Consider the following 14243-nt stretch of genomic DNA (forward strand, 5'->3'; position numbering starts at 1 on the left):
TCGTTTTTGTAGTTTTTATTGCATTCCTTATAAAATAAAGTATTATTTGGACCACCCTGTACACATAAGTTCTCAAAAACATACACCACCGCTGATGAAATCACACACAGATAGATGTGTGGATGCAAGCCCTGTAGGAAAAAAATACTAGTTGTGAACTAATATAGAAGGCCAACCAGTTCACATTTCAGATCACTTTTCAACTGAACGACTTCGTGCTCGTGCCAATTGGTATAAAAGAACGTTGAAAAAATTCGGCGGTAGTGGTTCAAAGCACGTTCATGACATCGTGACAAGTGACGAATCTCGAATCTAGGCTTACGAGCCGGAAATAAAACAGCAATCGGCAGCACGGCTAATCCGATACGAGCCTAATCCAATAAAAGTTGCTTACGGAAGAAGCGCCTCAAAGTAATGGGCGCATGTTTTTTCGGAAAATCTCACCAAGTGTTTGTAAAAAACACTTTAGTTGTGGTAAAAATAGTGGATGTATCATTGTTTGGTAAGTTGTGGGTTCTTTGAACGAAATTTCCCATGAGATTTTTATACCAGCCTATGGAAAGTCGGCTATAATGATATCATTCTGAATCGGGCCGGAACAGAACTAAACCTTTATGTTGTTTTACGAATGGCAGCAAACGTTTTTTTACGTGATAGATGGCATACCACACAAAATATTTTTGGGGAACTTTTATCACAGCTTTTTAGCTTAAAGGCACCTGTGACTCCACTTCTTCTTCGTTGCAGTATACAACTCAGCGCACAAATCTGCTTAAAGTCTGTTTGACGTATGCTTCATCGTCCATCGACGTGGCCTTTCACTGCAAACGTTTCAGGGAAGAACGAGAAGGTATTCGAGTATCCATCGTCTCACATAAGATTTATCCTGGACACGTGATCGTTCTTCACTAAATGGGACTCCGCAATATCTTTCCCGGCAGTCGTGACGACTTGAATCTGGATCCTGGGATATCGGCACATTGAAAGAAACCAAAAAGTAAACGAACTGGTGAAAGAAGGATCTGCCGTGAATAACATTCCTAGAGAATCGGTATTCACATCATCCGGTGAAGTTAAGAATGCAAACTCCTCAAAATATCTACGAATCACGGATTATAGATGGAGGGATCAGACGGCATGCAAAGCAAACAGAACGTTATGGCCCACCTACAACCACAAACAAACGTCAACATTGGCTAATATGAATGGCAGGGATGTCTGCAGACTCGCAGCAGTGATAACTGGATTCTGTGTCCATAGGAGAGTAGGGAGCCAAAATGAGCATCTCTTACAACTCACACCGCCACAGTTGTAAGCAACCTGAGAAAAAGGAAACCATCTTCCACTTCCTCTTTAAATGCCCTGTCCTATAGAAAGCAAGGATGTTGACCCTTGGCTACAACAACAGCAACAACCCTTGGAAAACCGCTTTTTGAAGACCTGGAAGAGCTGCCCGGCATAGATGTAAACAACATTATGAGGTTTCTCAATTGCGCAGACTGGATATAGTCAATAAGAAATAACCCGAGTAACTTGTTGGTAGCGAGGATGTGGCAACAAAATGGTGACAAAGCACTAACTGGATTTTTGATGAATCACCACTTCAACCAAACAACCAACCCACAGTCGCGATGAAGATAAACCACATTGAGTGGGAGAATAAAGCACGGAAACGACAGCAACAGTTTTTTTTTTTTTTTATACATATATTTTTTGTTTTTTTATATTTTTTTTTTGGTTTTTTTTTTGTTTTTTTTTTATTTATTTTGTTTTTTTTTTATTTTTTGTTTGTTTTTTTCTTAGTTTTCTTTTGTTTTTTTACATAAATATTTTTTTGTTTTTTTACTGCCCACTTTACTACTAGTACTATTCGAGTCACTTCCAAACTAGTTTGATTTCTTCTATTAAATACCCGTACCTGAACTAGAATGTGTCCATACTAGTTTCGCTTCTCCCTGCAGGGGATTTCCACATACAACTGCACACACAACAATTAATACTGAACTTCTGTATTCACCAAAAAAATATATATATACAACAGACACGTGTCATCAAATCAAATACATCACAAAAATTCATACATTCACCGTCACATATTTACAGTATTTCAAATTTTCTACTCATGGCCATAGTGTGCATTAGGGCGCCAAATTCAAAGTATTTTACGCCATTCCGCCACTCAACCACTCAAAATTACTGTTAATTAATGAAATGTGAAAAATCTCATTTTTAATCCTACGGCCAACCCAGTCGTTTATGGCTAATTCCAACTAATTTCATTCTTCTCTATGCTTTTCACTCACTCTTCCACATCCTCGTCGTCGTCCTTATCACCGGCCGTGTTGTTGTTCTCATAGAATACATCATCTTCACGGGAATCCTCATCGGAGCTAAAGTTCTTCACATCCTCATCATCGTTTTCATTGTCGTTGTTGTTGCTGTTGATGATGTCCTTGTTGGCGCGTCGCTTAGCCGCCTCCTCCTCCAAGTACTTGGCTTTCGTGATTATTTCATCACTACAGATCGTTGACGAAAGATAAAGCAGATAAAAATAATTAGTTCAGCTGTGCAGCAGGCAGGGTGGAGTTGTTAGCTAGCAGTGAGCGGGAGTGGGAGTGAGAGTTGTGTAAAGGAAAGAGTGCAAAAGATTAACGGTGCTGGTGTTCGTGTTGGTATTGGTGTTCGTGCTGATGCTGGTGTTGTGGTATCGTAGGTGCATATATTCAAGGAGTATAAAGGTGAGGAAAAAGGGAATAATTAAACTTTTTACAAGAGTCACTTGTCTGACTGAAGTGCAGATGGGATTTGACAAGGAGTTGGATGAAGGGTGGGCGTTGTAAGTTAATTTTGTAGCATACAGATGGCCAATTGGGTTATTAAAGTGATAGGCTGCGCAATGATGGTGGCCAGCCAGGTATGCAGACTAATTTAATTGGATTTATTATGCGAGTGTGAATAAAGGTACATATTTTTTATTTTGCTTTATTTTTAGTTTTTTTTTGTTATTTCTGTTTGTTTGTTTGTTTGTTTGTTTTACTTTAGACTCACCGATTCTTATGCAAGTCACGCTTCGAAACGCACACGGCACTGTACTCATCCTCCAGCAGACAAATTTCACGCTTCTTGCAATTTAACGGCCGGCAAAGGTCACCTAGTGGCGGAGAAAAAATTGGGAAAGGGTAATTATGTAATTGACTCAGTGGGTAAAGAGTTGTGTGCTATTTACAGACATATTTATGCACAAGTTTTAGAACTTTATTTGCACACACAGATAGATAGATACTTACATACATACACACATACATACATATTTATTTTATAATTGAAGTTAATTCCCTATAATTAGTGGTTGCTTTTGCATTATTTTAGTCAGACCCTGAACTCTTTATTTCCACAGCTGTAAAGTACTTCCCTCCCTTTTCTATCGGTCACCTCAAATAACTTTAGTCATTTAATTTTTTTCTCCTCGCACAAATTAAAAGCAAACAAATCCTTTTTTTTGCAAAGTGTGCGTGTGTGCGTAATACAATGGCCTATTCATTTATAGGTATGTGTGTACTTATACGTAGATACAGATTTTCATAGGCACCCAATAGGCTGTACTTCAAACAGAGCAGGTAATTTTCTCACAAATTTTCACCAGGCAATCCATTAGCAAGCAAACCGGTAATGTTTTTATTGCGTGGCATATTTTATGTATTTTATTTAAGGTGAAATGAAAATGGAAAGAGATATGAACTCGTAAATACTCGCACATACCATACTTGTGCCACATACTTTGGATGGAATTGCAAGTAAACAAAGTCGTAATAATAAGTACCGCTGCACATAAAAGAGTTCTTGGAAAAATGAAGCGTAGCGTGCGCAGTTAAGAGCTCCAAAATTAAAGTTTACTGGAGTCAAAGCTGAACTTGCACACTTTTACCGATGTGGGTCGCATTTTGACCTTAGAAAAGGAAGTTCAAAGAAAAGTAAAATCGCGGCGAAAGTAAAGTAGTAGAATCGTAGAGGTGTTTATAAGTAACTCTTATAAAATTCTATTGATAATAGCAAAAAACGCGAAGGATGTAAAAGAAATCAATAAAAATGCCGAGAAATAATGTAAAAAGCCTGTGATTCCATGATTCCACTCGTAAGTTGCGTTGAATTGACATATGCGGTAAACACCTAGCAAGAATTTGCACATCTGGTGCTGAAAATTACATTCCAACTAGATTGCGATCACCCTCGCTGAATGGGTCAGTGTGTGACTTAAATTCGTGCGTGAAACACCAAACGTTAAGACAAGTTTCTAATAGCGATTGCACTTTGGCAGTAATGGCAAACCTCCGGGTGTATTTCAGTCATGAAAAAATGTCCCAATAAAAAAACTATCGGATAAAATTATAGGTCCTTCCATTTGTGGAAAAAACATTAAGACGCACACCATAAATAGCAGGAGGAGCAGCTCAATCAACTGGCCGACGAAGAGGTTAAAAGCCGATTATAATTATATATACATATTAGGGCGGGTCGATTTAAAAATCGCTCATTGCTCGGTGAAAATCGTATTCTAGGGATCAAAATAAGAAACTTTGCCGAAGGAACCTAGAGGTATGGACGAATTCTGATGTCCCCCAATTTGGGTCGAACGAAAAATCCCACTTTGACCCAATTAGAGTGCTCCAATTGAGTCCAAATATATGAACGACCCCCACTAACTTTGGGCGGCCGATCCACTCATGCCAGTGGCACACCCCCTGGAACTCTTCTGGGGGGTTCCCTATACAATCACTTCAAAATATCACCATTTTTGGCCTTTACATGAGAAAAGAAACTAAAAAGTTCGACCGAAATTGGGGGACATCAGAATTCGTTTTAGAGGTATGGTTCCTTCGGCAAGGTTTCTTATTTTGATCCCTAGAATATGATTTTCACAGAGCAATGGGCGATTTTTTTGCCTCCCCACAAATCGACCCATGATTCCTACCTGTTACGACCCTAAAATTTTTAAAGAAGGAAAAATCGATCGAAATCGAAAATTTATCACGTAATCCTATTACCATTCCTGTTAAAAATAAAATGCGGTGTGAGTGCCTTTCAACACCTCCACACCTTTTGAAGCATTCAGAAATCATGTTTTTCAAATATCTGCTTCAGATTGAATGAATGAATCGTGGGATAAGATTTTATAAATAATCGGCGATATGCAACACCAATTAAGTCAAACAGGGGTTAGGTTAGCCTGGTTGATATTAAACTACGCATAGACCTTTTGGTCCCTAGCGATACCAGATGGAGACCGACCTCTATGAATACTGAAACTAGATATTATGTAGGATGTCAACGCAGAGCTGGGAGATCCGCTTTTGAGACGTCGTTGAGACCCTCAAACAGTGGGGCTCCCAGGCATTATAAACCGGTTTTAATAATGCCGGACAAACGCACAGAATGTGTTCTAAAGTTTAACATCCTCAACATCCTCTCTGCATGTCCCGCATTTGTCCGTGTTAGCAATCCCTATCTTGTACGCATGTGCAGCCAATATATAGATTATGACCTGTCAGCATACCTATGATACTTCTGCAGTCCTTTCGCGAGAGCTTTTGCTATTTTGCATGTGGTCAGATTAGTCCACCTAGCTTCCACTCGTTTTTTCATGTAGTCATCCATTTCGTAGTATACTGTACTTAGCGGTTTTTGTACGTCGTTCTCTGTAGTCTAACAGCACTTTTGCTATTTCGTTTCCCATAATGCCTTTATAGCCGGGTACCCAGTAAATGTGCAGCCTCCTGTTTGCGGCTAGCGTTTCAATGGCCTCCCTGCTCCGCTGAACTTTTTTGGACTTAATACAATATGAGTTTATTGCTTTTATTGCTGCTTGGCTGTCCACGTATATATTAATTATTGAGTTCTTTCTTGTTCTAGTGTAGGCTAGCTCCACGGCGTTCCCCACAGCAAAAACTTCCGCTTGGAAAATGCTGCTGTGGTCTGGCAGCTTGATAGGCTGCCTAATCCCTAGTTTTGAGCAGTAAATGCCCTCTCCAGCTCCGTACAAAGTGTTAAAGCCGTTTTTTAGATGTGAAAAGTCCTACAATCAGGCTTCATGCCTTTGTGCCATCCTTCCTCTTCAATTGGAGTACGAAACCTTTCTTCCCAATTAAAGTACAAAGTCATGTAGTCTGAGTCTACAAAGTCTGAGCTCATCTTTCCTATTGAGTCATGTCCGAAGGTTCTACAAGTGAATACTCCTGCACCCACTAACCTTCCTGCGGATTTCGCTGGCAGATTTTCCGCCTTAAGGTCACACTGAAATGAGTAAAGAATTTCGATACGAGGTCAGCGGCAGATAAACAGACCAAATTAGATAAAGAACTGGATCCTCGAAGACGACGACAAACAATACTGGTGGGTCGAACTGGCGCTACTAGAGGGATTGGCTTGATTTGAAAGATTAAACAAACAAAAATAGTGGAAAGATTAAAGTGCATGCAATTTTTGACGGTCTGCATCTATCCATAATTCCACCTTGATCAAACAGTTCCCGGACTAAATTCGGAAAATTAAAAATATAAGTTTATTCAAAAGTGTTATTATTGCCTTCAAAGTACTCCGGATCAACTGCAACGCATTAATGCCAGCGTCTTTGACACTGATGTGTAAGAAGCGACCACCTTGGCTCCTTGGCATCACAAGATCTACTCAGATTTCTTCAGAGATCGGTTAGATTTAAATAAACATAAAAGGGAATCCAAGTGTAGTACAATGGACTTAATTAATGTCTGAGTGCTGCACTTGCTAGCCAAAACCAAAAAAAAAATTCCAGCGTTTCACCCAGCTTTCGAAACATTTCTGGAACTCTATTTACGGTGTAGCCATCTTCGATTTTTCCATTAATTCATTCGGCTCTTTAAACGCATTACACGTTGTAGTTTGTTGACTCGATCTGTCGGAAAAACCCCGCAGGGAGCTACTTCAGGTGAATTCCAGGGTATTTTTGATTGCCTCATTAACCACAGATATGACAATCTGACATGCAAAGGAAACAAATCTCAAATCAGTTGACCTTTTTATTAATGAGGTATGTGCAACGAAGAAACTTTTCCACAACTCTTGTTTATTTCATTATACCGCTGAAAAAAATGTCCACATTAATTATGCTTATTTTGAAGCTGCTGCAGTAGCGTAACCGCTTAAATGGCTAATTGGCGTAATGAAAAGGCATTACTACAGCATCGCCCAGCCATCAACAAATTAAGACTAATATAGTTTGCATCTCATTTCAATTCAGTTCTGTTAATAGAAAAAGTGTAGAGCTAAATATAAATAAAAATAAGTAAATAAAGGGTCTTTCAGTAAGAGCGCTTCAACTTTTGAACTTTTTTGAATAAAACACAAACGGTTTGACTTTTTTAACTAATTTTTTTTTTATTATCGAACATATACATTTAAGTATGAAATTCGATTTCGTTTGCATGACCACCGCGTGCACGTTTTATGAAGTCCAATCGTTGAACCCAATTTTCGACCACTCTTTTGCATAAATCGGCCGAAATTCCAGCAATTTCGCGTTCAATATTGGCTCTGAGCTCACAAATCGTCACCGGCTTGTTACTGTAGACCAATGACTTCACATAACCCCAAAACGGGACGGCTTGTTAAATGGACCGTAAAATGGCCGTAATGCTCTTAAAGTAGCAGCAACAGAACGATTATTTTCATAAAAAATTTGCACGATTTGCAATCGTTGCTCAAGTGTGTAGCGTTCCATGATGAAATGTATACTAATGAAGTTTACAAATGACAAGCGAAAAATAAAAAATATTGCGTCGTTCGCCCTCCCTATCGGAAAAAAGTTGAAGCGCACCTATTGAAAAACCCTATACTTGGTTGTTCCATAAGTTTTGCGATGCGATAAGAAAAACACAATTTTCCGGTATCAAAAATTTGTGGTCTACCGTTTCACTATTGGAGGATACGATATCGAAATCTATACTAACGGTTCTAAGATGAACTGTGGTGTGGGAGCTGACTTCCATTCGGAACCACTCAACCTATCTCAGTCAATTCGTTTTCCTGACTATGCCAGCGTGTTCCAGGTAGAACTTTTAGCGATCAGAGAAGCATGCAAATCAATAAAACTCTACAAGGAAGTTGGTGCAAGCAGCTATCAAGGCCTTAGACTCCAACTCTATCTCATCCAAACTACATCTTACAGTGTAGAGAGGAACTGGAACTACTTAGCCATTGACTTGAAATTACTCTGATATGGGTTCCCGGTCATAGGAACATACGGGGTAATGAGATAGCGGATGAGCTAGCAAGAAAACGTTCTACACTAGACATAGCAGAGACGGTGGCAGTCTCCATCCCAGGCAACACACAATAAAAGCATCCATTGCTTCACACTATCATGCTTTAGCCGAAAGAAGGTGGAAGCAATTAACTACATGTATTACATCAAAAAACACATGGCCGTCGTATAAAATCCAAAGGCCGAATCATTTGTTAGGATGTTCTCGACCAAACATTTCACACATCACTGCACTTACAGGTCATTGGAAAGTAGGAGATCATGCAGCCAGACTCAGCCTCCCCTTGAATCCCATCTGCAGAAGCTGTCAAGCGGAAAGGATGATGGAAATTCTTTCCCACTACTAATGTGAATGTCCAGGGCTAGCTAGGGCACGACAGCGCTCCTTCGGTAAGCCTTTCTTACAGCAAATTCATGAGATCTCAGACATCGAGATAAAGAATTTGCTGCTATACTTTGACCTCACTAAATGGATCTGACTTGGAACAAAACAAAAAACAATTATCACACGAGGACAGTGGTAATTAAACGGTGCTGGTCACTAATTAGGATTATTTCAGTGGAAATTCTTTAAACCACTTTAAACAACAACAACCACCGTTTCATTATTATTATTATTTGACTGAGCAATTTTCATCCATATTAATGCTATTTTATTGTTACGATTTTGGCCTGAACGTGTTTTTTAGTAGTTACAATGTCCTCCATATGCGTTAAAATGCATGGTGCTACTTCCTGTGCACTTCTTGATGCTGTAGTTTAATCCATAAATACATCTTGGCATTATGGAAATTATGGAAGCCCAAGTTATAAACCTACATATTTCGCTTATCACGGGCTAACGACAGAGAGACAATTTAGGGTACGGAAGTGCTTTTTGTAAATCAAACGAGGATCCATACTATTCGCTGAAATTTTCTTTAGCTTTTTGCAGGTCCTCTGTAAGACAATTCCCAGCTCGTAACAAGTCCCCCGGACCAGATGGTATTTCACCCGCCATGCTGAAGGAAGACAGAGAGTCAGTGACTACAGTCCTAAAGAAAATCTTCACTGCATGCTTGGCACTGGCTTATATATCACGCTCGTGAAGGATAGTAAGGGTCGCTTTCATCCCTAAGGTTGGGAGAGATGACTACACCAGCCCCAAAAGCTTTAGACCCATCAGCATGACTTCTTTCATGCTGAAAAGTTTCGAACGGCTAGTGGAGTTGCATATGCGCCAGAGGTCGCTGAAGGTTCAGCCACTCTCTCAACTTTTTGGATATAGAGGGGGCTTTTGATAATGCCACTTTCGACAGTATGTGTGGCTCTGACAGTAGACAAGGTGTAGACCGGATGCTAGTGAATTGGATTTATTTAACGCTAGCCGAAAGAATCGTCATGGTGCGGGCGGAGAAGGATCTGCTGGTGTCGTCCGGGGTTAATAGAGGCTGCCCCCAAGGTGGAGTACTCTCTCCATTACTCTGAAGCATGGTGACCGATCCTTTACTCACCACCTTAAATGGTGCTGGAGTCACAAGCATATGCGGACGACGTTGCTTGTTTGTTAATAGACCCGTCGCTTATGAACATCTGTAGAAAAGTGCAGAAAACTCTGGATATGATTGACACTTGGTGCTTTGTGAATGGGCTATCGGTAAACCCCACCAAAACTGGTATTGTACTCTTTACCTGAAGGAGAAAGCTTGATGGACTCGTTCTGCCTAAGATAAAAGAAGTCACAATCCAGCTATTCAAAGAAATCAAATATCTTGGAGTAATCATCGAAAGTAAACTTCTCTGGAAGTCACACGTTGAAACAAAGGCATCCAAAGCAGTGACAGCTGCACGAAGGTGTCTTTGGGAAAACGTGGGGTATTACAGCTGTGGGGATCCACACAGCTATGATAAGACCTATTATCACCTATGCATCAGTGGTCTGGATGAGTAGACTCTCTCTCGTGGGAGTCAGGAGGACATCATCGAGACTACAACGCACTGTGGCCATCTGTTGCACCGGAGCTTTTCCGACTACTTCAGGCCCGGCACTAGATATTCTGACTTGTCTACCATCACTCAATGCTTTCATCCAAGGAAAGGTTTTGAAGGCCATCTGCAGGCTGAATCACAATGGGAACTGGTACGGTGCCTGCCTGGCGTTGGAAAGCAGAGAAGGAATGGACTCCGATCCAACGATTCTCACCATGCCCCTTGACTCAATGCCATCAAGAGTGGTACTTGAAAAGGGAAATAGTGTAGTGCTGCCAGAGGTTCAGTTGTGGTCAAACTCTGAAAATGAGCCCAGCCAACACTGTTTTCGCAGTTTCACGAATGACACCAGGACCGAGCACGGCTCCGGCTCTGGGGTCTACGTGGAACCCAGCAGGACAAAACTGCACTTTGCCCTTGGAATGCATGCATCTGTGTTTCAGTCGGAGGTATATGCCCTTCAAGAAGCAATGAACCTTAGCTAGGATGGGCTCTGAAGCCAACTTCTTTGGCCCATATCCCGTTTTGCCACTCCCTTCTGCAGCCATCAAAGTCAACGAGTTACTACAACCCACAAGCGAGCTTGGCAGGCTGAGGGAGGCTGCAGATGGACTAAACTGATGTTACCTGTCATGTTCGATCGACTGTCGCAAAACCACCTGTCATTAAGCAGAAAGAAGTGCAGACGGCTGGTTGGACTGATGACAGGCCACTTTTTGTGGGTGAAGCACATGGAAAGGGTGGGCATCAGACAGTATACTCTGCCCAGCTTGTGAAGAGGAGGATGAAACGATGGACCACTTCCGATGCGTCTGTTCCGCCTCCGCTCGAATCAGGTTTGAGGTCTTTGGCACTGATGTGTTAAGAAGCGACCATATTGGCTCCTTGGCACCACAAGATCTACTCAGATTTCTTCGGAGATCTGGTACATTTAAAGCAAATTAAAAGGCTCGGATACCCTGCAGTACAGTGGACTTAATTAATGTCTGAGTGGTGCACTTGCTAATTGTTCCGACAAAACAAAAACAAAAAGCTCGTTCGGCATTCTGTAAATGTACATCATGACTTTCTCTAAGATATAATTTCTGTTCCTCATTATTGCATGCATGGATTTTTCCATTCAGTAAATATAAATTATATGTATATTAATTTTTTACAAATTTTGACTTAGACCACTTTCATAATTAACACGTTGAAATTACCATCACTATCTGTAGGTTTATTTTTGACGACATCGTGAAAATTACATTAAATACATATAGTTTCAGATAATGGGGATGTGAAATAAGAGATAAACAATTTTTTTTTTTTGTAGAAATTTTGACTTTCATAATTATGGGCACATATGTCAATATGAAGAGTGTGCCAACATAACAAAAAAAATGTTTGGCTTATAGCAACGGCCTCTCTTATCGAACCGCAAGACTTATTTAGTACCCTAGTACTACACTGCTTTAAAACTAACCAAAAAATTTGACAGCATCAGAACATAAAAAACAAAAAAAAAATGTTTAAAAATATTATTCTGCATTGCTCAATGATGTGCTTTGATTTAATTAAAATAATATATTCAAGTAAACATCGTTTAAACATCTCTCTTTTACACTTTTTAATCCGCCACATGTGTTTACCTATTACATATGTATATATATATATGTATGTGTGCATGAATATAAAACACACACACACACAGCCACGCTCACTGTAACCGGGATGCATTTTTCAAGCGCGTCTTCCTCTCCGACACTTTATGGATATTTGTTTTGGAATAAAATGAAGACTTGTGCAATAAATCGCGGTCACCTGCTGGCTTTACGGTTACTCTGCTGTGCACAAAAAAATTTACGCCAACTGCAGGCACGAGCACGAACAGCCAACGCACACACACACACGTACACACTAATGCAATTTACGGAGCCGCTACAAACACACACGCGCCCTTTTTGCAAGTAGTTATACTCACTTGTGGGATCGTGGATCCAGCGCTTGCGTTCCCCATTGCTGCTCTTCGATTGGACTTGCGAGTTTTTGTTTATCTGCAAGAAACAGGCGAAAAAGAGAATAATTATTATAAAGTAGATACGTAATAAAATTTCAATTACACATGTGAATTCGAGTGTATTAATGCGCGCATGAAAAACAGAAATGAAAAATCAAAAAAAGAAAAAACAAATAATGAAAATATGACATAAATAAATATGGCAAAATGGAGAATGGTTAACATCGATAAATTGCGAAGTGGCTTGAGGGAGAAAGAGGGAGAGCGCACAGAGTGCTTAAATAAAATATGATGAAAAATGTGCTATAATGACAACTGAGTATTCGAAGTTTCAATGGGGCCAAAAACTGGATAAAATTGTTGGTAATGTTGACGCACAGGCATCACCAGAGACTTTTACCTCTGTCTGCACGTGCCGTATAGAGCAGCGTGGCGTATGAGTAATATCGATTACATTGCGCATGTAAATGTGGTGCGTATTCCATATTTGATGTCCCAATATGATAAATGACAATAACTGATTTTATTACAGTTACGTGCACGAATATTGTAATTTTGAATAATTGAACACTGATTGCATTTTAATGACTTGCTAACTACTTGAACAATGCGAGCCTTGTTTATGTATTTTCAGCAGAAACTACGGCCGGAAAATTACAGCGCAAAAAGATTGTAGTCAAGACAAGGCACTGAATACATTAATTGAAGTAATGCAGGGACTTACGTAATGGCATGTAATGCCATGACACATAATGCTACAAAAAAAATTTGGCCAAAATGGGACTCTAGGCGCTGCTTATTCGGTGAAGGCTGAACGCCTCTATGTCAGTTGCTTCGATCACAGGCCACTGTCTCATAGGCCGACATGCTCAAAGACTGAATGTGCCTCATTTCGCGTGGCATGCCACTACGTTTAGATACTTTAGCTCATCGTAAAAATGATACTGATGACCTTAGGGTGATAAATGTCAGCGAGATCAATGGGCTTGCACAAATTGGTTTAACGAGGAGTGGCAGATAAACTGCTACTGTGGTATGGCAATGGATTGGCAGCGGTTTAAGTGAGCTGGCCTAGAGACCGAGTTTCACTTCTACCTATCTACCTATTCATGTGCAAGTACTTATACCTGCCAACATATGCCGAAAGTATTTTCGGTTAACTTGCACCGAAGCTCAGTAGTGCTGGGACTTGAGAATGTCAGTAGTGCAAAACAGTACTGGCGCTAGGTTAGGTTTCAGCGGTTGTCCACTATGGGACACACTCAGCCTCACAGTCCATTGTGATAGTGGGTGGAAAACTAGTACCCATTACGAACTATTCACAAACTTTAGAATACCCCTCATTTTCACAATACCCCTCATTTTCACAGTATTGAGATGTTCCAACTCAATAAAAATTCGTATACCTAAAATGGTGAATCTGCATCTGGATGGAGCAGGACAAGGGCACAGAAAGTCCAAGATCGTCTCTTCCTCTTCCTCACTTAGACAATTTCTGCAGAAGTCATTTTCCCATGCCCATCCTGTCCGTTTTTGCTTATTAGGTACCGCTTTGTTTTAAGGGAAATCAGTGTGTTAAAACTATGCTTATTTTAGCTAGTAGAGATTCTGTTCCTTTGTCATTGAGAATAGACAAGTCGGATGATTCCGCAGGTGGATTCATTGTGCCATCTTCCATTCGCTGCTCTTACAATTTTCTCAAAAATAAGTAGCTTACAAGTCTGTAACGGTATACATATTGACATTATCTGTGTATGCATCAGTAAATTTGGCGTCATGTTTCGCTAGTTCATCGGCCTTGAAGTGATCCTCAATATCGCAATGACAGTAGCCCATGTTACCTTTGGGTGAGATAACTCAGCCGTCTCGTTAAGAGATGTACGACACTTCATGACTACTCTAAAGATTGTCGACTGCTTTTTGAGGGTTTTAATCGCCGCCTGGCTTCAGTGAAAATGTAAATATCATCTCCAGATATCGCGT

At 40.3% G+C, this 14243-nt stretch overlaps 1 protein-coding gene across 1 annotated transcript in view; it reads right to left on the minus strand.

The window, feature by feature from the left end:
* The window catches only part of LOC129238131 (proteoglycan Cow), a 131150-nt gene extending 118139 nt beyond the window's left edge, over window positions 1-13011 (minus strand). The window contains exons 1-4 of the mRNA XM_054873171.1: window positions 12985-13011; window positions 12225-12297; window positions 3049-3151; window positions 2304-2516 (exon numbers count right to left, since the gene is read on the minus strand). Of these exons, the coding sequence (XP_054729146.1) occupies window positions 2304-2516; window positions 3049-3151; window positions 12225-12297; window positions 12985-13011 (416 nt within the window). The remainder of the gene's footprint in view (window positions 1-2303; window positions 2517-3048; window positions 3152-12224; window positions 12298-12984) is intronic.
* Between the last annotated feature and the right edge of the window lie 1232 nt (window positions 13012-14243).

Source organism: Anastrepha obliqua, chromosome 1 (genome assembly GCF_027943255.1).
Source record: "Anastrepha obliqua isolate idAnaObli1 chromosome 1, idAnaObli1_1.0, whole genome shotgun sequence".
Taxonomy (NCBI): Eukaryota; Metazoa; Arthropoda; class Insecta; order Diptera; family Tephritidae; genus Anastrepha; species Anastrepha obliqua.